Source organism: Mycteria americana, chromosome 8, assembly GCF_035582795.1.
Source record: "Mycteria americana isolate JAX WOST 10 ecotype Jacksonville Zoo and Gardens chromosome 8, USCA_MyAme_1.0, whole genome shotgun sequence".
In the NCBI taxonomy this organism is placed as follows: domain Eukaryota; kingdom Metazoa; phylum Chordata; class Aves; order Ciconiiformes; family Ciconiidae; genus Mycteria; species Mycteria americana.
In genome coordinates this window covers 2,866,952-2,879,985 of record NC_134372.1, presented here as the reverse complement: position 1 = coordinate 2,879,985, position 13,034 = coordinate 2,866,952, and the positions used below count along the sequence as shown (strand labels likewise).

The 13,034-nt window shown below is 46.2% G+C and overlaps 1 protein-coding gene across 12 annotated transcripts in view; it reads right to left on the bottom strand.

Annotated features, from left to right (window-relative positions):
* P4HA2 (prolyl 4-hydroxylase subunit alpha 2) overlaps positions 1–9,355 on the bottom strand; it is a 31,392-nt gene extending 22,037 nt beyond the window's left edge. For 10 of the 12 annotated variants that reach the window (XR_012776800.1, XR_012776804.1, XR_012776802.1 and 7 more), the window contains exons 1-2: positions 9,283–9,355; positions 543–642 (exon numbers count right to left, since the gene is read on the bottom strand). Coding sequence is in view for 6 of the 12 variants with exons in the window: in XM_075509411.1 (XP_075365526.1) it covers positions 543–624 (82 nt within the window). In the remaining 6 variants the exon portion in view is untranslated. Of the gene's footprint in view, positions 1–542; positions 643–7,969; positions 8,097–9,282 lie in introns of those variants that run through there. The other 2 variants (XM_075509412.1, XM_075509413.1) reach the window with 2 other exon arrangements.
* Positions 9,356–13,034: the final 3,679 nt, after the last annotated feature.

The window sequence follows — 13,034 nt, the reverse complement described above, 5'->3', positions numbered from 1 at the left end:
CCAACCCCCCTGCAAGAGCAGGGCCATCTTTAACTAGATCAGGTTGCTCAGAGCCCCATCCAACCTGACCTTGAATGTTTCCAGGGATGGGGCCTCCACCACCTCTCTGGGCGCCTGTGCCAGGGCCTCACCACCCTCACTGTAAAAAAATTTCTTTCTTAAATCCAGTCTAAATCTGCCCTCCCTTAGTTAAAACCATTGCTCCTTGAATTCAGGACAAAGCTTTTTAGCAGAAGGTTTGTGCTGTGTAGGTGACAACAGGTGCACAATTCTTAATAAAACACAGGAACGGTTTATTTTACTGACAGTCCCCAGAGAAACTTATATCATGTTGGTCACAATGTGCTAAGTTACCCAACTGCAAACAAATTGCACTGATGCAAGACTTGCAGTGCAGAACAGCATCAAGGATGCAGAAGAGTAGCTTTCCTAATATGGACAGCATTTGATAGGGCCATATGAAGAAAGCCATATGCTTCAACTGTAAACTTTAACAGTTTTGGCATTAGCTACATCACATCATGCATTGGTTCTTTCCATACCTATGGAGGTGAAGAACTCTGCTTCTGTGTGCCAGATCAGGAAAATACAGGTAAAGAACACCAACTGCAGCCAGGGCTTCATCTTCCAGATAGCTCAAACCTGTACAAACTAAAAGGAAAATGAGGAGTAAAAACAATTAACTTATTTGTGAGGAAAAAAAAAAGAAACCAAGGCATTAATCTTTATCCTCAGTCATTTCACCCTCATGAAAATTATTTATGTCCTTGAAAGACTGAATTCTAATCAGTAAAGCTTGGGAAAAAAGTCTTCTTTAACCACAGGAGCTGTTACTTAACAGTCTCAAATGCTATCTGGTATACTCTTTGGGATTTACATGGAAGACACTGCAGTCCATGGAAGGCCCACATGACAGAAGTAACAGAAACAATCTATTTGTCCACAGAGACAGTGAGAAGATATTCTGCAAGGGCAGCTCAATGCCTTCCACATCATAAATAATTACAGCTGGAAAATAGGAGCGTATACAAAGTTGTATTATATTCCAATAATAATAAAAGTCTAATTTAAACAGTGAAACTTGTAGCATGCTGTGAAACTCAGTTATATAAAAACTGTCTAGAAAGACAAATAGTGAGAAAGCCAAATAGAGAAATATAGCCTTTTGTAGTGTGGAAGTGGCAGCAACGGTTGGAAAAGTTGAAAGTAAAATTTCCCATTCTGCTTATTCAAGATGCATCATCCCAGCATATTGGCCTCTGGGCACAGCCCTTACGACCTCTGTATTCCAAAGGCTGTGCCAGCTTCGAAACACAGCCTCTCGAGAGGGAGACTGAAAGCAGACTTTTACATTTTAAGAGCACAGCCACCGAGGGCATGGAAGGGAAAGCCAGTCCGAGCAGACAGGCAGACAAGGCAGTAGACAAGTGAAGTAAGGGATGCAAGATCTGTACAGAAAAACCTCCTGGGAGCTGTAATTCTGCTGGTAAATCTGATGGCCAGGACTGCCTCTTCCAGGGAATTTATGAGGAGCCTGCACTGCACTTGGATCAGCCCACAGCTCACTCCAGAGCTGCCTGTTCCCTGAGCACGAACAGCCACCACAGCCAGCCCTCACATATGAGCACTGCTGCTCGGCAAACACTGAGCTCTCATAACACCCATGCACACAGCGTCAAAAGGAAGATGACAACTGTTCACCTTAATCCAAGAAGCAATTATTCTTTTTTCCTACCCGTTGTAACTGGGTAAACTGGTGGCTGGAAATGACCACTTGCAACCCGCTCTTACTCCAAATACAGTAAACAGCATGCAGCTATTTGGGGCAAAATGGAATCTCTTAAATCTGATGAGAAAGGGGGATGGAAGGGAGAAGGGAAGAGAAAATACATGGAATATCCTAAAGTTTCAAGCAATGCAGCAAGTGGGAAGGTATTGAAATAAGATAATGCTGGAACAACTCTAGCTCATTGTTCCCTTGGGCTCCACATATCTGCCCGCACAACGTGAGACAGGGCGAGAGGTGGATATCGCCCTTTCCTTCTGGGTTTTCCAAGCCCACAGCATGATAGAAGCCCTCACCCTCAGTTGAGCTCACCAGTGCCATGGACATAAACACCAAGCACACCGTCAGCGATGCTACCATCACTAAGAACATTAGAAATAGCTCTGTTCTCTGCTATGTATTATCACATGGCAAGATGATAATTTTTAAATTATTCTTTTGATTGCTTTAAAAGACCTCATGAGAATCAGAAACATTTACCACAACAGTTTGCAAGCATGAGTAAGCAGGAAAATGTCTCACAGCATCATAATAAGTCTTCTTTCCCTCTTCTGTTTCTTACCCCCCCTGCAAACCGCATATTCCCAAACTGCTTGTTTAAGTTAGTTCAGAACTAGTACATGGGTAATCTGAGAATTGAGTAAAGCTGAATGAATAGTACCATGCAGAGGTCTGCCAATACTAAAAGCCACAATAAGTGATGTAGCAGAAAGCACAGCAAGTCAAGAGCACTTGGGAAGTACATTAATTTGGATATATTAAGCCACAACTGTCCATCTGCATAGCCTGTCATCGTTTCATGGAGTGTTTTTTTGGATGCACTACACAAAGCCTGGCAAAACAATTACAAGGGAATTTTCCAGTTAAAACAACACAACTCTACATTCTCCGCCCTGCACCTCCTCACCATGTTCTCTCATGGCTGAGGATATCTGCCAAGAACACTTACAACAGCTAGCAGCTTGTCTTTATAGCAGATCTTTAACAGCTTTGCCATCCTACTCAGATTTGCTTGAGTCAATAAACAGAAGCCTCAGTAAACAGAGAAATCAGCTCTTGCTTGAACAAGCAGGACACCTGGCTGCAGGGTTTTCAAATTGTTTGTACACATTCTTTTCACAGCTGTTACTTGGAAAACCAGCACAAATAATGAATTACAGGAGGCTGAGCATAATGTTATAATCACATTCTTGGACAGCACGAGCATGTGTGCACGCACACACGTATGCATGCCCACCGCACCACAGCTAAACCATCTGCTAACAAAGAGGGCAAGACAGGCAGAAGGGACATTAGCACCTCCTACCTCAATAACTAAATTGAGACAAATGTTTATGATGAGTTTTATTCAGAGAACGGAAGAACGTAGTTGCATAGAAATGCCAGATAAGAAGTCTGTGTAGGATAAATACTACCTACATTCCTGGCTTTTTTTCAACAGCATCTGCAAATGATGAAGGCATCATACCAGACAGGTGAATTTAGGACCTCTTTTTATTTAAGTGAGAATAAGAACGTTCCTCTGCAACAGACCAAAAAGGCTTGAGCAAAGCCACTGGGCTCAGTTCAGCCTCGGGCTACAAGAGCCCCTCATGCAGGAACGAGGTGGCCAGCTCACGCTGCCCTGAGCTAGGGCTGTAAGATGGCCCAGGACAACAAGCATGCTGCCCTGGCTCGTCAGGCTACGCCAAGTGCCATCAGCACAGGGATCCTAAGGCCACGTGTTCCTCACAGATGAGCACTTACACAACTGCCTTACCCGAGGGGCCGTTCTCACTGTAGCGAGAAGCTGTTGCAGCAACGCCGATAGAGCTAAACTTCTCCCCATACAGTACCAGATACTTAATGCTTTGCTGCTTCCCTTAAATGTGCCCAGCCAGCCAACCAAATGGATATTGTACAAACACTTCTTCGGGAGTGTAAGACCTCAATGAATCATTGCTCCCACTGGAAAGAGTGCTGTCAGACTTCAGAGAGCACTGGCAGAAGGAAAAAAAGGTTCTTCTAGACAAAATAGACCAGGATGGAATTTTTCTCCACAAGTTAGGCTGAATTCTTTATTAAATAAGCTTTCTAAAAATTCTTAAATCAAGAAGATATAAAAACATGGACCTGACTTAGAAAAGTTACTTGCACATCTACCAGGGTTATCAGTTTCTCGCCCACTCCGAATTTCATATCTAGTCATGGGGGATTCAAGCCAGCTCCCACACAAGCCAAAGGGAGGATTTTTTTCAGATCAGAAGAGGAAACAAATACCTATTACTCATCCAGTCCCTCTAGGGCTCCCACTTCTGATCAAACTGACAGGCTGCAGTCTCCTTTGTATGCCACTGAACAAGAGCATGATCCTCACAGAGCCTTCCTTTAGACGGGAGGCAGCACATCTACCCACACATGCTGAAGCTAGAGGGACTAAAAAACATCAACCCCTCTCTCCCCCTTCACCCCACAAAAGAGCCTTAGCAAGTACCGTTCAGTTGGCACAATGGTGTATAAGGGGACTTGATTTGGATTCTGAAGCTTTTTTAAAAAAACATAATAGTAGTAGCACACATGATAGGTAACTGGAGATGCGAGCTGCACTATCTCATGGCCGATCGTGCACTCCTGATGTCAGTTTTCGTTCCCAGATAAGGGTGTGCTCAGAAGAACAAAACAAGTCAGAAGAAACCCTCCGATTGCCTGACAGCCTAACTAAAAACAGGGACTAACAAAAGTGAGTCCTTCATCCAGGCTCCAAAATTTGTACAGACTTCTTATGCAGAAGAATTAAACTAAGTGAACCTGGCATAAGACCCATCCATGTAATTTAAAGAATAAAAATCACACCCCTTGTCCTTGCTTATTATGGCAAATCAGGCCAGAGTGTGACTCTTGCTGTATTGTGAACTCTCGTTTTGATCACACAAACTCCAGAAAAACCCCACAGTATTCTTCCACTCCACCGCTTACACATGATAGCACTCCCTTTGCTATCAGGCTTCTCCAGGGGAGGTATGGAAGCGGGGAGTGATTTAGCTGCTCCAAACCTCTACCAGCAAAGTCACCTCTCTTCCCAAAGACTAGGTGGGGGGAAAAAAGTTTCACAGGGTTAATTTCAACCCCTGTGAATGCATTTTTTTAAGCCTATATTTCAGTCTCCAATCCACAAAAACTCAGATGACGTTACCTCACAGACACTGCAGGCTCGTTCACATTCATTACAGTGATGCAGTTGGATAACAGCTAAAACAGGCATAATGGATAGATCAAAAGTGAAGAGAGAGCTCTAGGTGTGCAGTACTTCACTGATCCATACAACATTACAGTCAAAAACCTGCATACCATCACTGGTCAGCAGACTGCCAACTCGCTGCGTCAGAACGTTACCAATACTGAGCACAGATCACAGCAGAAGTCACTGCTCTGTCAGTATCTTAGGTCACCAGACATTCTCTGCGACATTTCCTTCATGACAAATTTTAATGACTCCCAACAGATCTAGTTTCCTATTTCTTCCAGGTTTTTGGCTTGGTTTTTTTTTTTCCCCCAGAGCATACAGCAATGGTTTCTTCCAAGCAATTAAGACAGACTACTGTTCCCTAGTTCAGTTCCATTCTTACAGACCTATACCCACACTTTGTTCTGGGGGAATAAAGTTTGTGAGACAAAGTATCATAACTAGATACTGTCAAAATCCTATTAATATACCATTTTTCTGAACCATCGCAATGCAACAACTTACAATCTGATGACACAAATAAGGGTTACAGCCTGTTTCCTATTAAAGACACCTGGAAAATCACTGCAAAAACAGCTGCTTCCACATTGTATCTAAATTTAAAGTATCATGGTGAAATCTAACAAGCAAATCACTACTTCAAAGTCACCTCGGGCCACAGATGGCTTCTTGGTGCACATACAGTTGTGGCCCACATGCCAGGCTGTGAAGAACGGTCCATCCTCAAACAGCAATTTGAGGTTGGACTCTTGGATGAGACAGGTTTGTTTGCGGTTTCTCCAAATGCCAGTGCCTTCCACCCACTGCCTTACAGACACAGCGAGAAGTACAGAACTGACTGCCCAGCTGGCTTCATCCCCTTTCCCCTCCACAAAGAACGGAGCTTCAAAAGTAGGCAACAACTTGCTATATCAGTATTGATGGCTGTAGATAAGGGTAATTATACTTAAGTGGAAAATAGCACAAAAAAACCCTGCAAGATTGCTTAGATACTTATTTAGAGCCAAAAGATGGGCTGAATTGTAAACAGATTTTCAGGATGTTGCCAAGGAAGAGCTTCTCTCAATACCTCTGTAAGAAAAGCAGCCATAAAAACCCTCCAGCTCATAGCAGTATTTCAAGTCTTGCAGATTAGCCTGACACATTAGCCAGGAGATGCCTGGAACATTATAGCAGCTATAAAACTACTTAAAAATTATTAACTAGTAAGGAAACATATTAATTTGATCCTAAGAAAGCAAACCTTCACCACTGGCTGAAGACTTTGGAACAAGTAATTCAGGGCTGAAATTCACTGTCCACAGGAACTCAGATGCTCCAACGTTCAGCCACTCCTCTGACCCAAAGAAATTTGGATTTAAACGCCTGTCAGCGCCCTACCCAGACCGCACTGCCACGTCTTAGACCTCATGTCAGGATGCACCACACTGCCAGTGCAGCATGCAGTTAGCTACCTTGCTCCAAATAGCTAGCTCTCGGTCATACCCAGGGAGACACAAAAAGCATTTGCTCCCTTTCAATATCAGGTGCCTCCTCGCAAGCAAATTCTCTCTTCATCATCAAATAACTGCTTCCCAGCTCCTTCCTCCAGTACACGCTGGATTTAGTGCTCAAAACGGCTTATGCCAACATCACTACCTTTCTTGCCAAAGGGTTTAATGTGCATCTGAAAACAATTATAATTGCCTAGCAAATAATACAACATGATTGTCTTGTATTTTTCAAGGCAAGCCAAAAGAAAAGGAGGAAAAGCTGTTCATTTGCACACATTAACAAGGATACAGTACATTCATGCAAAACTGCATGCATTTCTGCTAACATAGAATGGCTTGTTATCCTTCGTTATAACCACCTTATAAACTATAAGCATCTTGATTAGCTCCCAACAGTTTGGGGTTTTTTTTAAACTATAGCAAAGAATATTTCTTCCGCACTCTAACAGGCAAGAAAATTCATGCTAGTCTAAGGCACAGCAAATCTGCCTGCATCTTACTCTGCAGTGTCTGGAAGCTCATCCCATATGAAACGGCCTAGAATCAAATCGCTACTGTTAGCAAAGATAGGACAGCAAGATTGCATGCTCTTTTCCCACTAACTTTTCAGCATTAAAATTTAGACTGCATTTTACTGTGCAAAGCCCATAATTTTAGTACATCATGATACTTAACATAACCTTCCATGTGCTCATACCGCATTAAAAAAAAAATCTTCCTGTTCAGAAAGAAGGGGGTTTTTTTATACATAAAAATGGTCTACCGTCAGTGAACTGTTTCTTTCAATTAATATCAGCAATTTAATTAAAATCAGACATTATCTCAGAGGCGCGGGGGTTGACTCTATTCTGAAATCACCCTGGAACGTGCCCCCTGCCATACTTGGCATTCTCATTTCTCAGATGTATAGAAAACCATACACAAAAATCAGAACTAATCATAGGAAAAATATCTGTGTTTACAGCTTTCTTCTTTGGAAGGCTGCCAATATGCACAGCATGGAAATTATAAACAGACTGGATTCCTGACTTAAACCTAGACTGAAAAACTTCTTATACTAAATGGTAAATCATGCTCCCTCTGCTGTTACTGTCTTTGAAATACATAATCATCCTCTGGGCTCGTACTTCCTGCACTGGGAAGAGCTACATAAAAAAAAAGGAATCTCAAGAAATTATGGCATAAGCAAGAAGCAAAATTATTGTCTGTTAGTGTCATAGCAATGCCAATTTACAACTGTAGAATAATGTTCTGCCTGTAAAATAAAACTTGCAGTCATTGGTTGCTATATATATTTACAACACACCTGCGGGATTATTTTCTAGGTCTTTAATGCCAGAAAGCTGAAGTATTACCCTGGTGAAGACGGCTGAGGTGGCCTTTCAGCTCAGCTTCACGCTCACAGAGGGCCTATAAAATTAAGGGGCAAGAGGTTTTGTCACAAAAACGTCTTCTGGGAAAGCCTACCTTCAGTACTTTCTACTGAGGAACAGGGGTGATTACCAGCTAAGAATACCAAACATCGCAAAGTCAGCTCCAAACATAGTCTTTATTTACACATCCTCTTTCCTCCTTGCTTTCAGGTTATAAGGACATTCTTTGCTGCTTGAAATAAAACTATTCCTGTCTGGTCAAAAGCATGTTTTGCATTACTATGACATAGCAAATTATTATTCCCCAGCTGAGCTGTCGTAACACCCTAGGGAGTGCCTTTAGCTTGCAGGCCAGCCTGCCCTCCACTGCCTTGGCACAACCCTTTTCCACCAAGGCTTTGATTACTACATCGTACCAGTCGCGCACGACTGTCTGCGCTCTCCTGGCTTATCCACAGCTCGGCTGCACGTCGGTGTGCTTTGACAAAAATAAGGACAAGCATTTTTTTGGAAAACAAACCTCAGGTTAAAGCAAAATGAGACAGGAGTAGAACAAGCGGGTTTTGAACACCTTTATGAAGCTTAAGGGATCGCTTGCTCTACCTTGAGCGTAGGGCAGGCTGGAACCGCACATACAGCCAGTTAATGCAGCTGACACACGGTAGTCTAAGTGGTAATGATCAGTCATACCCAAACCCCAAGGGCAAGGAAAAGGGGAATCAGCCCTTCCACATTTTCTGTAACGATGATACTGCCGACATGTTTACAAAACCCCAATGATTGTTTGGAAGGGTCATTTTCGGCTTCTTCCCCCCCCCAGCTAAGCTGCAACCCCCGGCAGAGGCCAGCAGCAGGGAGGCAGGGCAGAGGCCGGAGGCTGCCGTTTGCTAACCCCGCCGTGAAGCCCCGTAACGAGCCGCTGAACTGCGGGTGCTGCCCCGAGGCAGCTGCCCCGGACCCGCGGACACCAAGCGACGGAGAACGCGCCCGGCGGGGCCGGTCGAGCATTTAAACGGCGGCACCTCAAAGCTGAGTCCCCCTTTCCAGTCAGCTCCCAGCCGGCTGCCCAAAGGCGCACCCGCCCTGACCCCCAGCCCAGCCCCGGGCCGCCCCGGCCCCGCCGCTCTCCTCACAGCGTCCCTGGGGAGCCCGCTGCCGCGCCGGGCCCCCAGGAGGGACACCCGCGAGTCCCAGGGGACTGCGAGCCCTGAGGGGACTGCGACACCGGGCACAGCCCGCCCGGGGTGAGCTGCCGCTGCCGCCCCGCGGCCCCTCAGCGCGGGGGAACGGCTTCACCTGCGGCCGCGCCGCCGCCCCCTGCCAGCCCGGAGGTGCCCGCTCCGCTCCGCTCCGCTCCTCTCCTCTCCCCTCCCCTCCCCTCCCGAGCCGAGCCCCCCGCCCGCTCACCCGGCAGCACGCAGCCCCTCTCACCGCGCTTCTAGAACCGCCCCGGCCCTTCCAGCCGCGCCGCCGCCCGCCCGCCCGGCCACGCCCCCAGCCCCACTCCGCTCCTATTGAGCCGCCGCCACGTTTGAAGCCCCGCCCTCCGCCCCGCCCCTCCTGCCGTAATGCCGCGAGTAGTGCCGCACGACTCCCTCAGTATTCATCCCCCGCGGCGCCCCGCCCCGCCCGGGATCACCTCAGGCCCCAGAGGCGCGACCGTCGGGCCAGGTCTGGCCTGGAAGCGGGGTGTTCTCCGGTTAAAAGCGGATTCCACAGAGAAATTAAACACCACCTGTGAATCCTGCTTGCATTCTAAAACTGCCTGCCCAGCTCTGAAAGCCTTCCCTGCGGGCTCGCTGTTCCTGCGGCTCCGGTATCGCCCGCACGGCCACCAAGCACAAGTTGGGGTACCTCCATCACCCGACATCTCCGTGTAAGCCTTGGGCAGCTGGTAGTCTCATAAGGAGAAGGAAAATTACGTTTAAAAGGGAAATGAGAAGGTGATCTTTGTACCGGCATGTACCAGCAGGGTGTGACAGGTTAAGGAGGGAACAGCCAGTCTCCATGTTGGCACCGGTGGCCTGGGCTCCGCCAAGGAGCCGCCCGAGCCCCCGCTGCGGTTCTTGGGGTCACGGCACACTTTCGAGCGAGGACAGACTCAACAACTGAGGCATGGACAGAGCTGAAACAAAGCCAGAGAAGATAATTTCCCCAGCTCAGCGGGAACATCTAATTTACTTACTTTCCCCTGTACAAACCAGTATTCACACCAATTCAGAGCGACCGTCATCATTACCAATCATCATAATGATTACCTTAGCCAAGAAAACTTATTTTCAACATAAATAGAGTCAGAAACCAAATCAGACTGTACAAGACACCGAGAACAAGCTACCTCTTGCTTTCCAGATTCACTCCACCATCACAAGTCCATTCGCTGAACAGAGATCTAGCGAAATGTGACTGAAAAAGCAAGGTTTTGGGAGATGACTCACCATACCAGAATCCATAAAGAAACTGGAAAATAGGGAAATAAATATCTAACATAAGGGTGCAATTTCACTGGAGCTTTTAGCAACTGCTAATGTCGTAAACCATAATAAAAGGGTCCGGCTGTCCTGTCACCAGAACATCCTAACAGAGCTCCATATGTTGCACATACATACGCTTTGTACATTAACATTTATTTGGGTGAAGTTGATTTCCATCATATATTTAGCAACGATTGCGTTACTGTCAATGAAAGAAGCAATCTGTAAGTCTGTGACTGCACTAAAGGTATTAGTTCATTTCAGAGACTGTAAAAACAGCCTTAGTCTGGCATCTAGACAATGATGTGATTCAGAGCCAGTTCTTAGTCAGTTCTGATGCTTCTTTTTTAACCTATTTTTATGACAGACTTTTTGCTTTTACATTATGGAGATTTTTTTTTCTCTGTTTTATTGGAAAGGACTAAAAGTGTGTTTGTAGAGGGAACACAAGAACACAGGAATCTGTCTTTGCTCATGTGAATAACCAGCTGTGCAGTCCTTTTGACTGTACATACAGACCATACAATGTAGTATTAGCACAAAGAGCCTTGACTAGTTAATGTTTCTAAATACTATATTGTGTTAGCCTTATAAAGTACCAGTTTTGCTTTATCTAGATTGGCTTTGAAATTCTTTTACATGAAGCTGCTGGGCTTGCAAAGTGGCCCTGGCTGGCTCTCAGGTTAAAAACACCTCCTTTGCTTCTGCCCCTGGAACGAGGGCGAGACATTTCTGGTAGAAAAGGAGGAGGCACTGCTCACTAAGCCATGGTCCAGCGAGAGGAGGGGGCAATGGCTGGAAGTGGTTTTTAACATCTGATTCTACCAGTCCAGGCTGATGTCCCTTCAGCACAACCCCAGCTGGCACCTGAAGAGCTATGACATGGCGATCTGGTTTAAAACCAGGAGAATCAAGCATCCTGTGCGTGTTTCAAGCCCTTACCTTCCGTAAAAGTGGAGGCAAAATCCTTTGTGGAGAGCTCGGCTGCCAGATGCACACACAAGTATTTTTGGATGCCCCCTTGTCTCTCGTATTACAAGGCTTTTGTCTGAGACCTTAGCAGAGGAAATATTAAAACTATCTAAGAGTACTTACATAGTGTAGTATAGTATTTCCCATAAAACAATGCATTGAGTCAGAACGGAGGAGACAGGGCTATGTCTGGATAACAGAAGTCTTTCTGACCTCAGCGTAGCTCAGGTCTCTCCCTGAAACTGTAGCTAAAAAGTACATGTGTAAAAAGACCTCCTACATAAATAATTCTAAATTTAGCTGTGTGTCTGTTGCTCTTCTCTTATTTTTTTATGAATGAAAAAACAATCATACCAGATCCTCGAAGAGCAGGAATGGAAGCCAAAAACCAAGGCACGCCAACATCCTCTCTGTGCTGTTCAAAGATTCAGCCAAAAGTCTGACCAGTGTCTTTACATCTACCGTAGCTAGAAGATCATGCTACGCTACGGAAGTGGTGTCTACTGAAGTATCACCTAATTATTAGTCTTCCTTTAGTGTGCGCGCAGATGGATCTTACAAGCTGAGAATTTGGCGCACCAACAGAAATACAAACTCCATCGTCGATGATGGGCAGAAGCAGGGGGACTTCTGAAGTGAGGGAGAGGGTGGGTGCCGGACTTGGACGAGTCTCCTGCGCTGGCTGTGCCTGTGGGCTCAGCGCTGGTGTTACTCAGTCACTGTCTGGTACCCAGCGGAAGCAAAATCACGGAGCATTTGCTGATAGCAAAATTCCTAAGCATTTGTCAGGAAGCTATCCTGAATCAGAACCCCTGAGCATTAGAGAAACATGGTCCATCACCGGGAAGAGGCGTCACTAAGATGCAAGATTGGCCAAACAGGGGAAGAAGGCTACGCAGCCGGGCATACACACCTCGTTATGAACAGACTTGGGTACAAGTTCCTCTTTGAATGATACACTGTGCACAGCAGCAACGGAAAGCTACGCCAGGTTATTGCACATCCATAGTGCAGCACCGCAGCCCACTGCTCCACGCACTCACGCTGCTCCTCCGCTTGGCATCTGCTCTCTGGATTGCAAGTAAATTTGTCCAGCGGCCAGCTCAGGCCAAGCTCAGGTGTCTCTGTACAGGGCTGCCCCGCACAGGCTAAGCAAACCCACAGTGTGTGAAACACTGCGGTGTCAACTACACCACGCTTTGTCCTCTGACAAAACTCAGAGACGTCGGCTGCAAACAAACTCCTGCTCTGAACGTTTCCCGAGCAGTCAGACCTGCGCCAGGGTCCTCCTGGAATGGGCAAAAGGCCCTTTGCGCTTACACCCGTTTGGGAGCTCGGTCCTGCGAGATCCCGAGCCACCCTGACGCTGGTGCGCAGCCGAGCTGAGCAGACTGGGGAGGCTGCAGGCAGCAGTCAGTGTTATTCAAGATTGCACCCCTTGAGGACACCAAAGTGCAACCAAGAGAAATGAAAGGATGGGATTTATTTGTTAAATTCTGCTGCAGATAAGCTCGACGGGAGTTAACGTGAGATAAACACACAGCGTGAAGATGGAAAAGGTCTGTCATATGGAGTGGTAGCTCCAGCTGACGCCGTGCCAGGTTTGGGAAACTGAAGCTGGATTCGCTGGGAGCGTCGGAAAGATGAGCCCAGGGAGGAATCCGACGGCTCGTGTTCCTATTTAACGTAATTATGGTACAGCCGAGGCTGGTC